This window comes from Chamaea fasciata, unplaced genomic scaffold, assembly GCF_029207755.1.
Source record: "Chamaea fasciata isolate MVZ Bird 193981 ecotype frontalis unplaced genomic scaffold, bChaFas1.0.hap1 SCAF_3, whole genome shotgun sequence".
In the NCBI taxonomy this organism is placed as follows: domain Eukaryota; kingdom Metazoa; phylum Chordata; class Aves; order Passeriformes; family Sylviidae; genus Chamaea; species Chamaea fasciata.
In genome coordinates this window covers 33,839,646-33,861,649 of record NW_027094088.1, presented here as the reverse complement: position 1 = coordinate 33,861,649, position 22,004 = coordinate 33,839,646, and the positions used below count along the sequence as shown (strand labels likewise).

At 40.5% G+C, this 22,004-nt stretch overlaps 1 protein-coding gene across 1 annotated transcript; it reads left to right on the top strand.

The window, feature by feature from the left end:
• The first annotated feature begins 538 nt into the window (after positions 1-538).
• On the top strand, positions 539-21,568 carry LOC136286692 (protein ELYS-like). The gene is made up of 25 exons (XM_066178547.1): positions 539-659; positions 1,616-1,869; positions 3,734-3,914; positions 4,729-4,936; positions 6,074-6,190; positions 6,853-6,937; positions 8,480-8,630; positions 9,782-9,914; positions 10,000-10,181; positions 10,658-10,719; positions 11,457-11,585; positions 12,899-12,989; positions 13,076-13,165; positions 13,353-13,493; positions 14,252-14,356; positions 14,815-14,908; positions 15,242-15,365; positions 15,471-15,527; positions 16,569-16,715; positions 17,492-17,679; positions 17,854-17,998; positions 18,086-18,217; positions 19,368-19,515; positions 19,597-19,741; positions 20,224-21,568. Exons 1-25 carry the CDS (start codon positions 539-541, stop codon positions 20,465-20,467), a joined length of 3,474 nt encoding a protein of 1,157 aa, XP_066034644.1. The 3' UTR covers positions 20,468-21,568.
• Positions 21,569-22,004: the final 436 nt, after the last annotated feature.

Here is a 22,004-nt window from a genome sequence, read left to right as displayed (position 1 = left end):
ATAAGAAGCACAGCACATAGCTGGGTAAATTTGCCCTAATGTCCAATTCTGATCAGTGTTGGTTTTGTTTTTCTCACTTAAAGGTTTAAACATTTGGTCTCCAACTAATAAAGAATCTTAGCTGTTGGGGGATATTGGGATAGAGTGCTGAAATCCTACTTCTTATTTTCTGCTTAGATTTTTGCTTCCTGGTGAGCATAAACTTCTTAAAATACGATTTTTCTGAGCTCAAATCTTGCTGACCTGTATGAGTAGACTTGAATTCGGTGTGTTGATCTATTTCCTGTTATTTATCCTTTCTGTTCTTCTGTGTCATTTTTGCTGATCTCATAGGCATCAGAAAAGCACAAGATTCTCCTTTTGCTCTGCTGTGAGATGAAAAAATGTCCTGAGTTCAGTTTTTTTAAGCAGAAAGTGCTACAGATGATGTACAGGAGATTTGTCGCTGCATACTGATGAAGCTTGGGTCAGTCTCAAAGATATATTATGGCTGACATGGGACTATTTTTTGCCCTTTTTTCGTTATTTACAGTGAAGAATGCGAGACCTAATGGCTCAGGTAACGAGCAGTCTGCTGCGGTTTCCAGAGGTGACTGTTGAGGCACTTGGGGAAGCTGAGACCACACTAGACGCTGTGCCGTGTGGGAAGTTTTCTGGAGGTGAGCATTTTCCTTTAAATTTGGATTTGGTATAAAGTTGTTATTGCCTGAAGCCCAGGGTCGTAGCACCAGGTTGGTTCTGTTAAATAAAATGCAATCATTAAATAAATTATACTGCTAACAGGATATTTTAACAATTAGAAGTGCTAAGCACTGAAAGTGCAACAGCCTGCTCCATTCCTGTGCTATTTAAATAATAGAGCTGACCATGCCCTCCTCAGTTTTGAATGAAATAGAAGGGAGTTTTCAAGGAAGAAAAAGTGTTGTTTTGGGATGTATTTCTTTGTACCAGCTCAAGCACTGCCCACTTATTTCCAAGGTATAATGGGGTGCACATGAGGACCCAGTGAGAGTTGCTTCTGTTAAACCCAAGTAGAATCTTACCTACCTGACTGTAAGTGCAGTAATGGAGCTAATCCTTCCTTTGAGCTTGAAGTTCCTCAGTACAAGAACAAGTTGTGAACTCTCCAGTGAAGCAACACTTGTTAAATTCTTTCTGGGATCAGCGGGTGTGAAAGTTGAAAGGCACGGCTGCAGTGCCCATTTTAAGATAATTTCCTGTCCAAATCCCAGAGCAGTGGTGTGTCCAGCAAAATTCTTAAGTGGAAATGAATTGGTTTAGATGGACTGTATTTGAAGGATGCTTTGAGGCTTGTATTCCTGCACATATTTAGGTGTTTTGGGGCAAAACCAAGCCAAGTGTGGTGTCCAGACTAGAGCTCAGTCTGTTGTAATCTTTATCCCAAACAGTCAGCGTTCTTGAGTGCGGGAATGACGAGTACAAATGCAAAAGAATGGGGTTATTAATTTCGAGATGCATTGGTTGAGGATTGCAGTGGGTGATTTGAAACAGTGCTCCAGATGTGGGTGGGTTGGCCTTACTCCCTTTGGTGCCGTTGCTGCTGTTGCAGTTGCTGTGCTGGGCTTTGCTGAGGGGTGTGTGTTGTCCCCTGCAGGCAGGAGTGGCCTGGCGTGGCTGGCGTGTGGCCCCCAGCTGGAGGTGGTGAACTCGGTGACCGGAGAGCGGCTCTCTGCCTATCGCTTCAGCGGGGTGGGCGAGCAGCCGCCCGCCGTGCGCGTGGTCAAGGAGTTCTCCTGGCAGAAGAGGACTGGGCTCCTGGTTGGCTTGGAGGAAGCAGAGGGAAGTGTTCTCTGTCTGTACGACCTTGGGATCTCAAGAGTGGTTAAAGCAATTGCTCTTTCAGAGAGGGTATGTATCTTTTTGGGAAAATGGAGATTTTGTGTTGTTTGGTGCTGCATAATCCTGTTTCATGAAAAGCATTGGAATGTCTCTTTGAAGGTTGTATGTTTTCTGTATTGTATTAACATATTGTCAGTTCAGAGTATCTAGCCAAGAGAGCCTTTTTTTTAGCAACCTCTTCTGCATTTTTGTAATTTTTGTTTTAAGGCTCTAAGGAGCACCATGTTTCCAGTATTATTTTCCATGTGGGTTGATAGTGATTGCATGTTTCAGTATTGCCACGTGGTATTTTCCCAAATTTTCCTGTTTTTTATGATGCATAAGGGCAGCAGTCAGATTCAGTGAGCTGAGAAAACTGGTTTTTTTTCTTCCTCAGAATGAGTTGGCAAAGCACTAGGAGAATAGGAAAAAACAGTGCATAGCATAGTGGAAAAATATGTTATTTCAGAGGCTCCTATATGGAACATTTTTGGAAGACTCTATGGAAAACCAGTAACGATTCATTTAGAGGCAGTTGTACAATGAAAAAAAAATCTTAAAAAGATTAGAAGCAGCAACCCTTGAACTTTGTCTAATTATGCAGCAAGATGTGTTCTGTATTTCCTTATCACAGTCACTAAGACTGAAGCACAAGAAATTGAATAATCAAAATACTGTTCTTAGTCCTCTGAGCAGCAGAGAAGATTGAGAATTTAATTTGAATCATAGGAATTTTGAAAGAAAAGTAAGTTGCCTGAGTTCACTAGAAGTACCTGTAAGCTTGGTCACGTTGTGACCTAGGTAAAATGTGAACTGTGTAGCAGATGGTCAGGTGTTGCAGTCATGAGCAAGTGCTTGATACAGGAGAGGAGAGAACTTCAGGGGGCTTAAGAGTTTGGATATTTTCCCCCACTTCTGGGGGTGAATAACCTACATAAAAAGATGGACTACCTTGTGATGCTCACTTTGCTTTGTTTTCAGACAAAGTTTTGTTGTTGGTGTAAAGCTGTCTGCTTTGATGGTGCTGCATTTGCAAGAGGCCACAAGCTAGCCCCTGTTCATGTGTTGTCCAGCTCTAGTGCAGGAGCCCTGGTGGGCCGGTGTCTCTGCTAGAGCAGTCAGTATTGTGCTGGGTGTGCTGTGGGTGCTGAAGGGTCTGTCTTCACCTTGTGCTGAGGTCGTGGGGACTGCTTGGGCCGTGAGGGAGCAGAGATAGCTCCTGCCTCAGGCTGAGCAAGTTCTTGTTTGGTCTCTTGCTGTTGGTTTAGGCTGCCTTTTACAGTTTTCCTTACCATCTGTAAGAGTGCTAGTGTGCATTTAAAACTTTGGTTGGATATTATCAGTCAAAGTGAGGACCAGGGTAGATTTTAGCAAGCCAGCATCTCTCTCCAGCCCTTTCTAGGAATGTTTCATTCCCATGGCAATGGTGTGTCTGCTGTACCCCACGGCCACTGCCTTGTTTGCCTTGCAGGCTGATTTATCTTGGGAAATGCTTGGTAAAGAAGTAAAGAAGGCCTGGACTGTGTCACAGTGCTGATGGGCTTTGAGTAGTGGGAGAACTAGATGTAGCTTTTGTCTTTCTAATTTAAGTGCTTTACACATGGTGAAGCTTCTAGCATATGTCTTGGATATCTCTTCCTGTGACACAACTATTTCTGAGTAGGAAATGGAAACTGGTGAGCTGGAAAGACGGAATGTGCCATTGAAGTGGGGAGAGCTTTCTTTCTATAAATTCCCTTTTTGCTTGATACAATAGGGAACAGTGCTTTGTTTTTAAGTCTCATGAACCTGTGTTTCCTTTCCTGTTTCTGATGTGCTAATGGTGGCCTCCCTTGGGAGTGGTTTCTCTTGGGCCTGTCCCCGAGGTGTGGCACTGACCTGTGGCTCCCTGCAGGTGACGGCCATCGAACCCATCAGCAACGACGGCGGGGCCAGCGTGAGCACCCGGCACCTGCACCAGAGTCTGCGGTGGCTCTTTGGGGTGGCAGCAGTGGCCACAGATGTTGGCCATGTCCTCCTGGTTGACCTTTGTTTGGACGATTTGTCTTGCAGTCAGAATGAAGTAGAAGCATCGGGTAAGCTGCAGCTTCTAAACTTGAATTTAGAAGTCAGAAAATTTGTTCCTTTTCAAACACCAGCTTGTGTTCCAGTGAAGATCCCAGCGTGCTGATGACTGCTGGCACTTCTGACATTGCTGATTGCAGATGGCAGTTTGACATTGTATGGACCTGAACTGGTCAAAAGATGGGAGTGGCGTAATAGTCCTCCTGATGTTAAGAAGGCATCTTGCTGCCCACATCCCTTTGTCCCTGTGCTTCTTACCAGTGGGATGTAGGAATTTTTCCATTTGAGTCAGTGCAGCTGCGTGGTAGGAAGTTGTGTCAGAGGTACCATAATTCTTGGGAATGTTGTCCTGTTTCCATTAATGACTTGGGGCGAGCTTTAGGCTTGTGTTTTAAAATTAATCTAAAATTTTAAAATTTAAAATAAAAATCCTGCATTTGGGTGAATGAATACGGCAGTTTGTGTTTTCAGATTGTGTACACTGTTTTGGGTGTTGTAAGAGTGGCTTCAGGAATTCACGTCCCTTCAAGTACCTTCATCATGAGGCCCAAACTCCTGATTTATAGGGTCCCAGAAGAATTTGACTGCAATGGTTACATTTGTGCTCAGTTTTGAAATCGGAGTGACAATACCTGTCCCGTTGGAGAGTCCTTCTGTTCTCTGAATGGGTGCAGAAGGAATGAATAGCAGAAAAAGGTGTTGCAGAAATGGGTGTTTTGCCTGGCACAGTAGAATTAGTTTATACACGTTGTATAATCACATCAGTTTAAAATGCAATGGCATTGGCATAATGCATTCATCTCTTGCCTGCATTTTTGTGTGTAGATCTAGAAGTTGTCACTAGAATTCCTGCTGAAGTTCCACAGAGAAGAGAAGCTGTGACCAGGGAAGGGAGGCATCTCTGTTTTCAGTTACGAAGTCCTTCAGGAACTGCAGTATCCACCCTGTGCTACATAGGCAGAAGCAACCAGCTCGTTGTGGGTTTTTCTGATGGCTGCTTGTCACTGGGGAGCATGAAAACTTTGAAGAAGGCGTAAGTCCTTTCCACTTAGCCAGACTTGGAGGTGCAGGGGTCTCAATTTTTCTGTTTGAGGAAATATGTTAATTTCGAGAGCCCTTTTTCTGTGAGTGGGATGTTGGGTATAACCTCGGAGTGTTCCAAAATTCTCTTCTGAAATGTGTAGGAAGTCATACATGCATGAAGTGCAGTGCCTTCTCTGCAGTGGGCTGTGATTGATTTCTTACCGTGCCTGTGCATAGAGGTCTTGTGGAAAGTACTGGGTCGTGTCAGACAGCAGGGATGTGAGAGATCTGATTTTTATAAGTTAGTTTGTTCTGTCCAGTATATTCAGTGAAACAAGGCAATGTGTGCTTTTCCATGAGAAAGGTTTTAGAAGTTATTTTTCAGAACCAGTTACTGCAATTAGGACATGCACTGAAAGGCTTCAGTATATGAATAATGTGGTTATATTTTTTATGGTACTGGGATGAAACTAGTGGGATGTGATAATTCAACAGCTGATCTGTGCCTGAAAGTATATTTTTTCCTACATTTAAACCTTGATGCAAACAGGGGGTTGACCCATTCCAAGGCCTAGATGTACATGAGCCAAATTTTCCTGGGAAGCCTTGGAGATGAGAAAAAGAAGGATGTAAATTTATAAACAAGAGAAAAATTAAGAAAATATTTAAAATCTGCTGAATAGCAATCTCACTTTAAATAGTTGGCCAAATTCAGATAGGGGTTTACTTTAGCAAATCTGCAGTTACTCACTAAAAATTACTGATGCATAAATAGATAGTGGAGGCGTGATTAGGTGTCAGGAAAAGGTTGTGAAGATACAATGAAGGTTCAGAAGTCTGAAAAACGGTTTGTTACAGTGTCCAAGTAAAGAAATGAGAAGCTCCTTGTGTTTGGTGTTGTTTTAAATACGTTGAGATTTACTGCATTTTAAGTTCAATATTGAAGTAGGCTTCAACTATAGAAACAATGTTTTTCCCCAGCAGCTGAACTCATAATTTCTGTTCCTCCTCCTCAGGCAGAGGAGAACATAAACAGAGATTATTGCTTTGATGGACAGAAATCTCCTCACCTTGACTGCTGCATAAAAGGTAGTCACTTGCTTGACTCAGTTATTTGTCTTTTTTATTTTTTTTTCCAAACCTGTAGGCACTACACTCAGCTTGGAGGAGGAAGGATTCCTGTCTGTGCCCTTACTTTTCAAGAGCCTGAGAGTGATCTTCAAAATTGTTGCTACTTATGGGCTGTTCAGTCTACACAACAAAGGTGAATAAAAATTACTGTAAGCCACTGATTTTGCTATTTTTAATAAATATTTGTTGACATAGAGCTATCCCTAGAAGAGGACAGTGACAGTATTGCTGTTTGCTTCAGAAGTCTTTGGAGTCCTTGTGTGCCAGTTCAGCTTCCCTGGCAGAAAAGGAACAACGTACAGCAAACAAATCAGTGGTTTCCAGCCAGGATAAGGAATAAGTCAGTGTGGAAGGGTGCACTGCATGCAAGAGAGGGACTGACTGGAATTTAGGTCGGCAGGACAAACATACCTCTCTCTCAGCATCAGCAAGCTACTTAGTCAGCCCAGCTGTTCATAGAGTGGCAATCTTCTTGAGCTTGAATTCAATGCAGTTTTCATAGAGAACTCTTTACTGTTGTTAGCTATTTCCAACAATTTTAGGTCCATACTGCATATTAAAGCTTTACAATGGTATAGTTAGCATTTGTCCCTGAAGCTGTTTGTGTCAAAATTTCCTCCTTTAAGGTTTACTGGCTAACTGTGAGCAATTACCATGATTTGGGGGAAGAAGGCAGTGTTTTTCTTTCCAGCCAGAGCATGCTCTTAATTTAGTTTCAACCTAGATCTAATATAGTGATAATGAGGATTGTAAAGCAGCTTTGTAATCAAATCTCCTCATTTATACTTTTTTCAGTGAAGGGAATGCTGTGAATTTACATCTGTTGCAGTTAGCATTTGGTGGCAGGAAACGCCTGGCATCAGGGCAAGTCATCTATGAGGTAAGACAGACCTTTATGTGAGAGATGAAAAGAAAGTTTCCCTGAGTATCAGTTAAGTTGGCTCTTTGTATGTGAATGACAGCTGAAATTTCTAGTCATTAAAAGCAATGTCTGATGACTCTATGGAATTATAGTGCTTTATCTTATGGAACTGTCCTTTGGTACGGTGGATATCTTGTTCAGGTCAGCAGCTTTTATTAAAATTGATTTTATCTTTAGTCATTTTATAAGAAAGATAAGATTCTTTGCTTAGGCTTCATGTTAGTTTTTCAAAGAGATTGTTTTGATTTTTCTTAGCTATTGTGTATATGTATCTGCTATTTCCAAAACTCCTGAGTAAAATAGAATGGAAGGTGCATGCATCAGGACAAATTTTACCATTTCTTCTTTTCAGTAATGAAATAAATTTTTAATTTTAAAAATTTAATACATTTTTAATGATTTATTTTATTCACCTTTGATATCTATTTGTAGCATTTCCTGGAGCCATTAAGAGAAAGCTTGTCTCTTTTCAGACTGGATGAATTAAATGTATAGAATGAGAGTGTGTTGTTTCAGGCCAGTTCATTTTAGATCTCTGAAAGTTTAGGAAACTCGTTTGGGGTTTTGTTGTTGTTGTTGTTAGTTTTTTGTTTTGGTTTGGGGGTTTTTTTGCTTTTTTGTTTTTGTTTTGTTTTTGTTTTTATTTTTTGTTTTGTTTGTTTGTTTGGTTTTTTTTTTTGGAAGTGGTTTTGCTGTTTTTTTAGTGTAGGGTTTTGTTGGGCTTTTTTAGTTGTAAAGCTGCTGTTTGTCTCCAATCACACACACATTCCCATGTTGTATGGTAGACAGGTTAAATGAAGGCTGTAATGGAAAGGCAGTATTTCAGGTAATGTTTCCTTAGCAAATGGTGTCAGAGGTTTAGGCCCATCCTTTCTATATATCTATTTCTGTGTGTTTCAAATCAGTTTGCTTACTCTGTAGTAATTTGGGATCCTGAACACATTGTCCATGTTCATGTCATGTCCTCTCCATAAGGAGCTGAGGGATATTTCCCTGCTAAGAGCTCATGTGGTTTGAAAGAAGGTTTTAAATCTCTAGGAAGTTCTCATTGTTACTAGAGAGATGAGTGTTCACTCCACTGATGTGCCTGTCAATAACGTCAGACCTTTAGCTGCTGTAATGTCACATTCTGTAATCAAAACGTGGAGCAAAGGCTTTGTGTGAAGATGTGTTGCATTGCTTCAGATGTCTCTTTGTAAGTATATATTCAGGTTTGTAAAGACACCTTGATGATGCAAGTAATTCTGCAAAACATTTAGATCTAGACTAATGTTAGGGAAATGCTAAATTTTGAAAATGTGCAAAAACCTTTGGAGCCAAACTTGCCCATTATGGCTTGACACTTAATTCTGTTGCATGTCAGATGTAGTTCCTATTGATGGGAAAATTACAGTAAAATAAGCATATTATATCAGATATTTGCATTAATTAATACCTAGGTATAATGTATGTTGTTTTTTCAAAATTGCCTTTCCTCTCTTCTTCATTCCCCCCCCCCAGGGTTTTAAATACTGTGTCGAACTCTTCAATTTACCTCTCACTGGTGGAATCTTTCACTGGAGAGGGCAGACCAGCAATACTAAATTACTCAGCTGTCAGACCATAGAAAAATTTCGCAACCATGCTGACAGAGAGGATAGCGTTATTGAAGGTTTGTTCTGATGTCCCTGCTAGATTATTCTAAACTGCATGGTTTGGAAATCTAAGCAATGAATGCTGTTCTATACCCACAGTCTTAAAGTCTTAAATATTCATCTAGCTGACCTTGTTGAGCTTAGTAAAAATACGGTGTGCTTAAGTTATATGAAACTTCTTATCCCTCTGAACATCATTCTTTAGGGGAAAACTTAGGTTTTGTTTTATGTTTGCTGGGATGCCAGAGCAGTGTATGGGTTCATCTGTATAAGGCTGGTCAGTCAGCTGTTCTGCAGTTGTCTGCATTGAACAGTAAGACCATTATTTATATTGCTTAGTTTTCTGATGGTTTTTAATTAGACTTCGTTCAGAACCTGCTCAAGTTAAGTTCTTGGCCACACATGAGCTTCTGCTGGATCTGTGTTGAGGCTAGCAGTGAAGTTGTCTTCTGAGCTGTGAAAGTAATTGTTATACTCTAGGGCAGTTCCAGCAGCTGACAAAATTGAAATGGCACAGAAGTTCACAATGAGGCGTAGCAAAGTGTGTGAGGATACCTAGTGATGAATTGAAGAGAGTACAGAGAAGCATTTTGCCAAACATGCTGTCTTCTTTTGTTTCTTGTTCTATTAGAATAAATGATATTCACATACTTTGCTTTACACCTAGAGAGTGCATTGTCCTCAGAGAACACAAAACATTCCACTCAGTGAAGGAACTGGAATACAACATCGGGAATGTTTTATGTTAAAATCTTTATTTCTGTGTACTATTTGTATTTTTAAGTATTATATTTTTATTTAGTCTGATAATTTTGTTCTTTGACTCTTTAAACTTCCTGTTTAGTCTCATATGGAAATCAATCATGCTGTATAGGATAAATGCAAGTATGCTTTCTAAAAATAGCAATCTGTGCTCCTGTTTTTCCCCCAAATTATTCATCCAGCATGCAAAACAAAAATTAATAATTTTGTATTTGATTTTTTAAAAAACACATATAATTCGAATAAGAAAAGGAGGCATTATGACTGACGCTGATTGCAGAGATGGTTGCTATTTAATAAATGTTTTTATCATTCCTTTTATCATTCCATTTATATTTTCATGAGTGAAATAACAGCAAATATTTCATATTTTCTACAGTAAGAAACAATGTCTTGTCTTTGACAGTAATCTCTCCTGACACCAGTGTATCAATCTTCTGTTGGCAAGTGAATACACGTGGTCAAGAAAAACCATCTGTTTATTTGGGTGTATTTGACATCAATCGCTGGTATCATGCTCAAATGCCAGACTCACTCAGGTAGGTTTTAATTAAGTGTTTACAATATCCCTACAAAGATTAATTTGAAAATTGCTGTTGAGCTGATGCACTTGTTTTCTTTAAGGCCAGAAGAATTCCTTCATGATTGCCCCTATTTTGCACTGTGGTCACTGGATCCTGTAATAAGCATGACTTCTCCAAACCTCATTTTGGATATTCTGGTACACGAGCGTAGTCTGAGTCGGGCGGTTCCTCCTTCTTATCCACCACCTGAACAGTTCTTTAATCCAAGCACCTATAATTTTGGTAGGTATTTCACTTTGGTAGGCTTTTCATTTGAATAGGGACAAGCTTCAGTGGAGGTGAAATGCCACTTGGTGGTTCTCTTGTTCATTGTTTGTCACACAAGAACCAAAACAAGCAAAGCCCTACAAGCCTCTCAGACCCAGTTACCTTGTCCTGACAAGGTGCTTTCTCTTGTGAAATATACCTGACAGGCTGCTGAGTTTTGGGTTTGGGGGCTTCTGATAACATAGGCTGGGAAGGGGTGTTGGTCATGAAATGAAATGCCTTTGAGCTGAGGCCCAGAGCACAGCACCTGGGTAGCAGCACTGGAGCTTAAGTTTCTACAGACAGACAGTAACTACTTTTTAAGGAAAGTGTGTAAGTGATGGGATGAAGGACAGGCGTGCTGGAGGTTGGTCTTTCCAGGCAGCACTATTTGAAAAGCACCAACTGGTGTTAAGGTAACAATGTCTGTCAAAGGTTCCTTGTTTCTGCAGATGTGACCTGCTTGCTCAACTCGGGAATTGTTCACATGGCTTGCACCGGCTTCCAGAAGGAGGTGACTTTTTTTACTGTATCTCTGTTGAGGCTGTCAAGAGATGAACCTTTTCTAATTTTCTTTCTGTACTTTGAGTGTCAGAGACCACTTTATGGTCCCACTGCCCATCCACATGCATGACTGCAGTCATACCCTGCCAGTTTCATGCAAATGGTAGTGTTTTAGGGAGGCATGAGCAGGGATTGAATGGCCAGAAGGGAATGCAGCATTGCTGTAGTAGGAAGAAGGAGGGTGGTGGAAGTTGGGGAAAATGTTTACTTTGTAGTGTCTGCATAGTGTGAAGTTAGGCTTTTGACCCCTGATGAACTTGAGAAAGGAGGACAGCATGGAGAAAGGGAAAAATTATTTAACTGTGTGAGAAGAAATGCATGTTTTATTCTCTCAACCTTGGCCAAATTATCACTTCTGAGCCACTGCACAGATTGTGACAAACCCTTTCAAATTAAGTTCTATCTCACTATATAATTGCAACATGAATCAGCACAAACAAGCATAGAAGTGTGATTTCAAGTTGTGTGTTAGGTTTAACTTTGACAGAATGTAATTTGTTTTAGAGAAATACCAGGGCCTGTATACTGACAGACAGGCTGGAACATACTTCCTTCAGCATTGCAATGGTTGGTATTTTCTTCTTCAGGGTATTTTTTTAAAAATTGAAACCATTAGTTTGGCTGTTGTTTTTAAGACAGAACTTTAATGATTGAATGCTGTTTTGTGTGTTTTGATTGATGTTTCAGACCCTGAAGTTTTTGAAGAAATCTGGTCCTTTGATAAGTGAAGCCATTTGTGACAGCTACACTCGGTGTCTTGTAGCTGGCTTGCTGTCTCCAAGGCTGGTTGATGCGCAGCCATCCAGTCTGAGTCAGGTGAGTGTACACTGGGGAATCCAGGGGGAACTACATCCATCTTGTCTGAAGGCTGTAGAGGCAACAAGAGATGACCACCTGAGTTTTACGTGACTAGCAAGCTGCTCTGAGAGGCAGGTGATGACATTATTTAGCAGAAGTAATAGTATTCTTGGATCCAAACTCCTAGTTTGACTGGGAAGAGCCCCCTTGGCAAGCTGACCCAGCCCATCGAATACTTACTGTGCAAGCCTGATGTAGGCTCTTACATTCTGATTGGATTTTCTGATGTCAGCTCTGGTTGGGAAGTAACTTGGGAAAGCAAGAAATTATAGGATGACCTTTGCTGGATTGTGACCATATTGATCAAAGTCTTGTTATGCATTTGAGTAGGGATTGCTATTGGGTGCTAGAAAGAGAAATTTCAGAATTAGGTCAAGAAGCTTGGTTTGGAATTTTGTTGGCCACCCTTAGTGGCATTTGTCATGTTTCCTTGTCTGAAACCAGATTTCAGAAAAAGATGGAAGCATGACACACGCAGTCAAATGTCAGAATGTGTAGAAATGTCTTTGAATGTAATAATTTTATTTAGAAGGACAACATATTTTTGATTATGTTTAATAAAAGAGACAAGGGGGGAAAAAAAAATGTAAAATTGTGTAAAGAATACTTTCACCTGAAAGAAATGTCTGAACACCAGCTGGAATAAGCTACTGCATTATTTCCCATGGGTGTGCATGTCTGTGCATTATCCTTCTCAAGGACTGCCATGGCATTAGAATACAGTATTTGAACAGGCTGAAATTTCAGCCTATTAGAACTGAAATGTTTCACTTCTATATGGTACTTTAAAAAATTAATGTTCTGGCTGTCAAAGCTGCTTCATGTCTTGCTGGTCTTGGGAGCTGCGTGGCCTCAGTTTCACTGTTTCCATGCAAACACAGTCGTGTTTGCTCTGTCCCCTTCACGTGTTCCTGATGGCAAAGGGGTGTGCACAGAGTGCATAATAGGTATTAGTAGAGGATGATAGTGGAAAGAGTTAATTGGGACTCATTAAATGAAGGCTGAAACCCGAAGGCACAGAAATAGCGATTAGAGCTAGCCTGTGTGAAGTTGAAATGTGAGAGGAAAACTTTCTTGTGTTCCTCAAACCAGCAAGCAGTCCAGCCTGTGGCTTGAATTAAGAAAGAATCAAGAATATGGAATTGGTTGCATTTGTACCAGTGGACTTTGTGATGCCTGAATGAATATCCAGTTTGAAAGAAATACTTCTGTTGGGGCCTAGGTATGAAAAGTGTGTGAGGTTGTGATTTGCTGTTGTCTTTTCCTTTCAGGAGGAGCAGTTAGAAGCAGTGTTGTCAGCTGCTGTGCAGACAGGTTCTTTAGAACTTCTGACGGGATGCATTAAACACTGGACTTGTGAAGGTAATGCTGCTTGCACTGTTTTTATGTTGTGCCTGTTTTGGTTAGAAATTGTGGCTTCATGTCTTTTTTGTTTTCTCTTTTTAAAGAGCAGCCAAGTTCTGCTGTCAATTTACGGTTTGTTCTTGAGTGGACGTGGAACAAAGTGATCTGTACAAAAGATGAACTGGACCAAATCTGTGAGTAGTGGTGTAGTCATTGGTAAACCCTCGAGTCATTCTTTGTAAAGGATCTTGCTCAGTCACCTGCCAGTGTGTGCTGCTGGTTCTTGAAGTGGTTGTTTATGTCTCCTGGGGTTGTTTAAGTGTCCTTTGGAAGTCTGCAGTTGCTCTGCTGACTGATGATTTAATGTTTCCCCTTGACAAGGTGTTCCACTGTTTGATGGCTCCTGCAACTTCATTGACCCACAGACATTACAGTCCCTTCAGCACTGCCAGCTGCTTCTGAGCAACCTCAGCACAGTCCTGAACTGTTTTCTGACAGAAGCTCAAGAGCTTACTGAGAAAGGTTGGTGAAAGCACTGCTGGCCCTTTGGTCTGTTTGTGAAGACTTGGAAGGATGCTTGGGTTGTAACTGTGGAGACAGGAGCTGGCGTTGTTTTGGATGGTTGGGAGAGTGTCAGGTTGAGCTGGGAGGAGAAGTTTAAGTGTGAGCAGTTGGGACTTGTTTTTAAAACACTTTGAGTTCAGGGGAGCAGCTTGTTGTGGAATTCATGCGGCTGGGTAGGTGAGGCTACCCTGATTTAGGAGTGAGCAGCTGGATGGCAATTACAGCAACTGAGTGTGGTAATGCTGAAAAATGTTCCTAATTGTTAGCTAGCAATCGGTAGTTGAGTGCAAATTGCTGGAAAATAGAAAGGAAACCAAAATTAGTTACTTGTAACGCAATTTCCTTGAGTTTTTAGCTGTTGAATTTAAAAATTCTTGTTGGCATATTGAGGGCAAAAGAAGACTCCAGCTTTGCTAAAGTAAAGCTCTCTTGCTATGTGGAAAACAACAGTCTTCTTCCTGAGTTAATCTAATAATTTAGGCTTTTTTTTTTCAATTTTAATCTTTAGTGATTCTTTTTCTTTGTAGCGATTTTTTTTTTTGGTGGGTGGTGGTGGGGGGGTTGTTTTTTTCCTTCAAATTCAGAAGTGATCCAGAGGAACAACTACAAAGACAGGTTTCTACTGTTTGTTTGTACTTTCTATTTGTTCTGCAAAGGGAGTTTTGTAAAAAGGAGAGGAATTGCAATACTCAAATCATGATTTGCCTTTTTTTCAGGTTTTTCAGACTTGACCAACAAGCAGGTGGTAACCAGCCTCATTTCTTTGTATGCACAAGTGGTGATCTGGTTCTGTCGATCCAGTCTCCTTCCTGAGGGTTTAGGTAAGCAGAACTTGTACTACCAGGACACTTGTTTTGAGAGTAAAAGCATGAAGTACCTGCATGTTTTGAACCTTTTATTGCTCGAGGTGAAAGTACAACTTGAAAATGCTCTTAATTGACACACCTTATAACTTCCGTTGTCAGCCTTAATTGTTTTGCAGGTGCTCACATGTTAAGAAAACCATTTCCTTTGAGAGTTCATAATTTAGGAGTAACCTTGAGCTTTCCCTACATGCTCACCAATGCTGCACCGACTGCAAACATGAAACTGATCTTGAGACAAGAAGTAGTTGAGCCTTTTGTCTTAGTTCTCCTTTAGCAAAGGCAGAAACAGGTTTGGATTCTTTGAGAATTGGAGACATCTTGAGGTTGTGTGGTTTCTGTCTGTCTAGTCCAGAGTTTTAGTTGAAAAAACATGGTCTTACTTCTTTAACTTGCTTTTACTTTATCACCTGTAGATGATCACATGCATTTGTCTAGACCTTTCTATAATTACCTTCTGATTCAGAGCTACTATATGGGTCACCGACAGAAACTCGAGCGTTTATCAAGGTAAGACTTAGAGGAAATCTCTGGAAAGCTGCCACTGTTAGACTGTGTGTGAGTAATTGTTTTTGCAGTTAAACCCCTTTGTCCGCATTGGACAAAGGGGTACTCCATTACAAGTAATGCCTTCCTTGGCATTCCTTGTAATGGAGCAAGAAAGCAAACCTGGAATCCGAAAGGTCATTGCCACTCTTCTCTTGGGTCTGTGATTTGAACTCCTTAATTAAGAAGTTCATTGTGACCTAAGGAGTGTCATTCCTCCAACTGAGAAATCAGTGACACTGGCAGGCTGGAATGAGTGTTTTACTCTGTCCAAGCCCTTGCTCCCTTTTGTTGCAGAGGAAAATGGGATTCTGACTGTTTGATGATTGATGGAATGGTTTCCCAGTTGGGAGAGCAAGTGGAGAAGTTGTGGCGCAGAGATGAAGGCGGCACTGGGAAATACCCACCTGCTAGTTTACGTGTGAGTGTTGTGTTCCCTGAAAACCCCAGCAGCAGCAGCAGTCCTCTAAAGCCAATGGTTCTGAAAGACAGGAGCATTAGAAAAGCTTTTTGTCTTTCATTTCAGGCACTGCTGGATCTCTATTTGCTAGAAAGCATTGAAGAAAGTGACAAACATGCAATTGTATCCTTTCTGAATCTTGTTATTACCCCTTCAGTGTGTGCACATAAATGTATTACATTTTTGTCACCTATGTGTTTTTTGCAAAGTCTTTTCTGATACAAGAAAACAGATTCCCTAAAATATTCAAGATAGAAACCTTGTTCAGTTTTTCTCAAAATGTAATACAGTTTTTAATTTTTTAAGCAATCCTTTCTGTAACAAAGTACCGTATGTTAGAACAGTGAAATGTGAAATATGCTGCTTCAGAACAGTTTGTAACAGTGGTCTTCCAGTAACTGATTTTTGCCAAAATCAATCTTTTCCCAGCCCAGCTAATAGTGTTTGCCTTTTTTTTGTGTTAGAAGTGCAGGCACACAGAATAATAAAGAGGGGGTTCAGAACAGTCATTGGGCAGAAGCCCAATTTTTAAGCTTCTCCAAGTTCCAAGCTGGAACATGGAGACTTGCCTTTGTTGGCTAAACTGAAGAGAGAGGCTGGAGAGCAAGGGGTTAAAGATGGTTGCAGTCCCAAGCTGCCTTACCCAGATAAGTCCCTAACATGGCATGTCAGAAGGGGAAAACGACACTTGGAAGTGAGGGATCTACATGCAGTTTTAATCAGTTTCAATCAGTCAGTGCCAAGTTGCACCGTGAGGGCACCATAATTTGTGGTGTTTTGTGAAGTCAGGAAATGAGGGAAGCAAAACAGCTGTAGAACTTGGTTTCTTTAATAATTTAGCATTGGATGTTCACGTGTGATGATGTCCAGCTGGTAGCTTCCCTGATGGAAGCAGAAGCCTGAGTTTATACCCAATATTTGTCTTTTTGATTTCTTTACAGAAATCCACAAGTGTTTCTTTCTCCAAGTATATTCAGAATGTTGATTTGTGGTTAGGACCTGACTATTGATAAAATAGGTTGTAGTAGCTTAGAATGGCAAGATCAGTACATTGGGGTGTTCAGCTTTCTACCATTTTCAAATTCTTAATTCATTGTTTTGCCAAATGTAATGTGATAAATTTTTCGTCTTAGCAATTCATTCACCTTAATTAGATACTCTCAGACAATTTACTTGCTGCTGGATATCATGCATTCCTTCCCAAATAAAACAGAAACTTTACTTGTTTCCTTTCTAACTGCCTTTGCTATCCCTTGGGGTCTTGTTAAGCTGATTCAAGGATTTTGGCTCCTAGATCACAATGATTATGAAGTAAGTATGAAACAGTTGAGTTAGACACACATGGCACTGCAGAGATGTAATCAATAAAAATAATTCTAAGGATTGATACTTGGTTATAAGGGACTATTGAAGCATTAGAAGCTTTTTTGTAACACTGCTCTGACATCTTCAGCAAGAAATTATGATTTGAAATTTTGCTTTAACTACTTTGACAGGAATTTGATTAAAACAAAGGAGTAATCAACTTTAACAGCGCAAAGGAGTGAAGCTAATTACAAAGGAGTAATCAATATTTGAATTTTCAAAGCTGTCTGTGGTTAGGTTTTCAGCAGGCTAGTTGGGCACTGTTTCTAAAAGAGCCTTTTGGGTACTTGAAGCATGGAAACTGTGATGGTAGCAGGAAGATTTGAGACAGAAGATTGCAGAAATGACTTTTCAGCCTGTTCTTCCTAATGCTTTAGGTTGTTCTTTGCCTGTGACCATACTAATAGAATCAATTTGTTTGTTGAGTAACTGATTATTTAGTAATGTTATTTATAAAGAGGCATGTTTTCACACAGAGTTTTGTTAACTTAGATAAATCTGAATTGTTCCTTTTAAGACATTCACTTTGTTTTGCATGGCTGATTTTTTTTTCCTGTAAATGCTGAAGAATTTTTACTGTTGTATCCTGGATCACATATTTTGTTAGTTAGACATCTAAGTTTGTTTAAGCCACGTCCAGCCTTGCTGCAGAAAGTTTTGTCTGTGTTTGTTGCTCGAGTGTTGTGTATCTGTGATAATACAGCTGCTCTCAACTTGTCCAGAATTCCCTGGCTCTGCTCTTCCATCCAGCTACCATCAAGACTGTGTCATGGCAGCACATGAGGATAATTCAGTCCCTCATGTGCCAGGGAGAGCACCGGCGAGCCCTCAGGTACATCCAGATGATGAAGCCGTCCACGTCCAGCAGCAGTGAAGTGCGGCTGTTCCTCACCGTCCTGTTGTCCAACAGGTAAGGAAATCTCCCACTGTTTTGGCACTGACATATTGGGAAATGTGGCGAAGTGATGATCCAAACGGGGCTCCCTTCCATTTCCTTTGATCTCTGAATGAATATACCATCACCGGGGCATCTTCTTGGCTCCAGTGTTCCCATTCCTTTCCATATCCAAACCCTTAACTGCAGGTGCATGGTGGAGGCTTGGGGTCTGCTGCAGCAACACACCACAAAGCTAAACGTAGAAGAGCTGCTAAAGCACATGTATGAAATCTGTCAGGAGATGGGGCTCATGGAGGATTTGTTGAAGCTGCCCTTCACAGACACAGAAAAAGTGAGTTTGGAGAAGAAGCAAATTGTCTCTTTGGCAAGAGAAGAGGCAGAATCACAACTGATGTTTGAAATGTGTTATTTCTCACAGGAGTGTTTGGAGAAGTTTTTACAGACCAAATCTGGTGTTCAGAACCATGAATTCCTCTTAGTCCACCATCTGCAGCGTGCCAACTACATCCCAGCGCTGCAGCTCAATCAGTCCATGAAGGCCAGTCTGAGGGTAAGGGTGGATGTCCTGCTGTGTGTGCACGTTTCTGTCGGTGTAACTGATCACTTTTGGTAGTCCTCAGAAAAAATCCTGCTTGCTCTTTTACACCATTCTTTGAAAGGCTAGGAATAAGTTCCTACATCTCAAGTTGCAGCTGAACCTAAAACTGGCTGAAATAGTTTTTCTATGGCTAACTGCTATGTGAAACTAAAAATTAAATGTTGCAGACCATGGTTGACTCCACTGAAAGTTTGTTTGCATGTGAGTAAAAAATAGGTATCTTTTCTACCATCCCATTTTTTCATTCAGATCATCGGATCCCTCTGTTACATATGTTTTAGACTATGGAAGTTATTTATGTCACTTTTTCCTGTGGAATAAAGAGTATGTTGTATGTCATGTCTTGTATCTTTACCTGAGAGCAGTCTGGATGCTGGACAGGTAAAATGTGTGTAGTGGGTTTAGTTGTGATTTTGGGTTATTTTCTCAAATTATAGTGCAAACTCTGATTCCTGTAGTTTCATGCTACCAATTTTATGTCATAAATTCTCACCTGTTTCTCAAAATATCCAGATTAAGTTTTGTGTTATGTGAACTTCTCTTAGGGGATCTCTGATGCATGTGTTGTTTTTTTAAAGTGTGTTTTTCCTGTAAATCAAACTTAAAAGGTAGTCTTGGAAGGTTTAAGTCCTGTATGTTGAAACTCTGTTCCAGACAGAAGGTGAGTGTAGGTAGATTTTCTTAACTCATTTTAATTTTCCTATCATTTTGTCCAACATAATTTGCAGTTGCCCTGTGTATTCAGTAATCTCAGACATCTGTGTTTCATGACAACCAGGTGAAAGCCTACTATTCCATAAGCCATTTGAAAACTGCAGGTCTTAAGCAGTATGTAAGAATAAGGCTCTGCAAAGTGTCAGAGTTTAACTAGTAGTTTTATGTTCTACTTTTATTCCAGTCTTCCTTGCACTTACCCAAAACTACCAGGTGAAGTTGGTGCTCCTGGGTGGAGCCTGGAACTTGCTGTGGCTCTGTGCAGTGGATTTGTTCTCCTCTATCTGTAGAACAAATTTAGGCCTTAGTTAGAAAGAGCAGAGGTAGTTCTGTGCACTGAACTTCTGTTAAATTGTTAACTTCTTGCTTTACACATTTCCTTTGTCAGAATGATTGTGATCCTCATTTGAGAGAGAGAGCAGTTGCCAGAAATTCTCTCTTAGACCAGTATATCAAGATCCTTCCCACAGTTCAAAGGAAGCTGGCAGTAGAGAGAGCCAAGCCATACGGTTTGCCTTCTTCGGTATTAAGAGAAGGTAATTTTAGGGAAACAGGATGTGCAGCTCGCCAGTACTTTGGTTACACAAGGCTGATACTTTTCCCTCTTGTTTTTACAGTCCCAAGGCAGAAGCCATTGTCAACAACAACAATGCAGGCTAATGCAGGAAATGTACACATAAGTACAAGTTTCATCAGTAAAATACTGTCCAGACTTAAAGAAGCGTGGCTAGGAAACAAGAAAACCGATTTCTCAGAATATAAGTAAGCAGCCTTTTCACAAAGTTTAGCCTTGTTCTATGTATTTGAGGGGAGAGAAAAAGGAGGAGAGAAATCTGTTTGAATTATGTTAATGTCTCGGTGGGAACACCTTTGTTTTGCTTTTTTGCACATAAAATATATAATATTTGAGACACAATTCATCCTAAGTAATGTTTGGAGAAACATTTTTCTGCTATGATATTCTTAGTTAGGCAAATGCATGTATTTACACTATGGGAAATGTGCTTAAGACAGATGAAACTAAAGTTTGACTACCATCAAGGTGTTGGTGTACAGACTGACAGAGAAACAAAAAGAAGTCCCTGTCACTTCCCTGTGGACCTAATATATCACCCCAGCAGTAAGGGTTCACCTGTATTCCTTGTTCAGAGAATGTTCTTGTTCTGCATCATCTGAGATGATCACAGCATGCTATTTGTCATTTCTTTCTTGATGTTCCTAGTTTCAATTGTGTGTTTTACCAGGTTGCTGGATTTGGTGGTTTGTCCTGTTCCTTCCCGCTCTGCGGCCCAGGATGAGAGCCGGCAGTCCCCGTGCACGGCTTCTACTTGTGTGGCATCATGCAGCCCCCTGAGATCAACCACACATCGCTCCAGCTCCCAAAAGAGTCTGCCAAGAGCAGCAGAGTTAAATTTACTGGAAACTCCTCTTGTGGTCAAGGTTTGTATTTTAAAGTCAGTAGCAGCCAACCAAACCAAAAGCCTGTGAGCTTTGTTTAAAATGAAAGCCCTGGATTCAAATTGTGAGATATTTTTAGCATGCACGTAGTTATTGCTTACGCAGTCCTTTTTGAAACAGTAAAATGGGAACAGAGGGAATGTTTAGTTTTCAGTTAAGTGCAGTGGTCACCTTGTCCCACAGCTTTGAGAAATACACCTGTTTTTATCGCATGGAACAAAGTAAGTTGAACCTGGACTTTTCAATCTATACTTAGCTGCCTAAAGATGAAATTTGTGGCTTAACCATGTCAGTATTCAAGTGCTGAGTAGCTTTGTGTAGCTTGATGTGCATTTCTAAACTCAAGAACTGCATGCTTCAGACTCTTAATCCAGTCACATGAATGACATCTAAGCGATGTCAGTCAGATTCCGTGATGACGCTCTGCACTTTTGCTTATCAGTTGTTTGTTTTATATGCTGTTTCCAGTCACTGCCATCAAACTGTTAACCATGCAAGCCAGTAACACCTGACATGGCCCCTTGGTTCTGATCTTTTTGCCTTTCCCTACCTGAATGAAATCATTGCCATCTCCCTAAATTATAACCTTTTTCTTGTTATGAAATATCATCTATACTATTGAACTAGCTTCATCATTCTCCTCTTTCTAACTCTTTCAATACTGTAAAACATTTCTGACCCAGGAAGATCTGAGCACTGCTACATGAAGATACGTAGGAATTTTTATAGCACTGTCCCTTCATCTTGTGTGCCGATTGATTAATTGGTGCAGAAATAAGCTGAGGCTATTGCTCAGTTGACTGGCATCTGGAATACAGTAATTGAAAATACTGCCATGTGGAGTACGGGTTGTGTGCCTTTTAAAAGAACAGTGTAGAAATTGCAAAAATTACTGATAGGAGAGAACATTGTAGACAAAAAGGTGCTATATTCTTGCTTCTTTAGGAAATTTGAAAAATTCCTTTCTGTTGTCACGATTGAAGCTTTAAGCATTGGGAACCCAACTGTATTTCACCCTGTCAGAGGCAGTGGGTCACTCTGGCTGTGGAGCAGTGCAGAGGGCACTGCAATGGGATGGTCACTGCTGGTTGTGTACACACCTTGTGTTGGAAAAGTGCTCCTGGTCATGGGCAGTGGCAAATGGTCAGTTCTGAACAGAAGTATCAGAACAGAGCATGTGAACTGCACACAGGGACTGCTCTGATCCTTGTGCCTCAAATACATCATCTCGCTGCTGTAAGGTAGTACAGAGTATGTATGTATGTTTCACATTCAGGGGTCATCAGAAGGGAAAAGCTTTTCAGTATCTTCAGTTTCATCTAGCTCAGTGTGAAATTAGTCCGTTTGCTACTGAATAAAGCTTTAACAGACATATTTTAACTTTAGGTTATTGAAGACAGTGCAGTGACAGCATAAACTTAAGAAGCAGCACCTAAACCAACATGATATAGTGAACTACATCCATAAAGTAATCTTCAGTACAGCTGTAATACTATAAAGCATCAATTTGTATGTGATTTGCCTCAGAATAATAAAGGTGAATGTGACACAGTTCAGGGAGATAGAG

What these genes read in the sequence shown, in the direction of transcription:
- LOC136286692 (XM_066178547.1), top strand. Translation starts at nt 539, where the DNA reads ATGCGAGACCTAATGGCTCAGGTAACGAGCAGTCTGCTGCGGTTTCCA. An exon ending in CAATTGCTCTTTCAGAGAGG is followed by an intron (nt 1,870 to 3,733) that starts GTATGTATCTTT and finishes GGCTCCCTGCAG; the next exon opens with GTGACGGCCATCGAACCCAT. An exon ending in TAAACACTGGACTTGTGAAG is followed by an intron (nt 12,990 to 13,075) that starts GTAATGCTGCTT and finishes CTCTTTTTAAAG; the next exon opens with AGCAGCCAAGTTCTGCTGTC.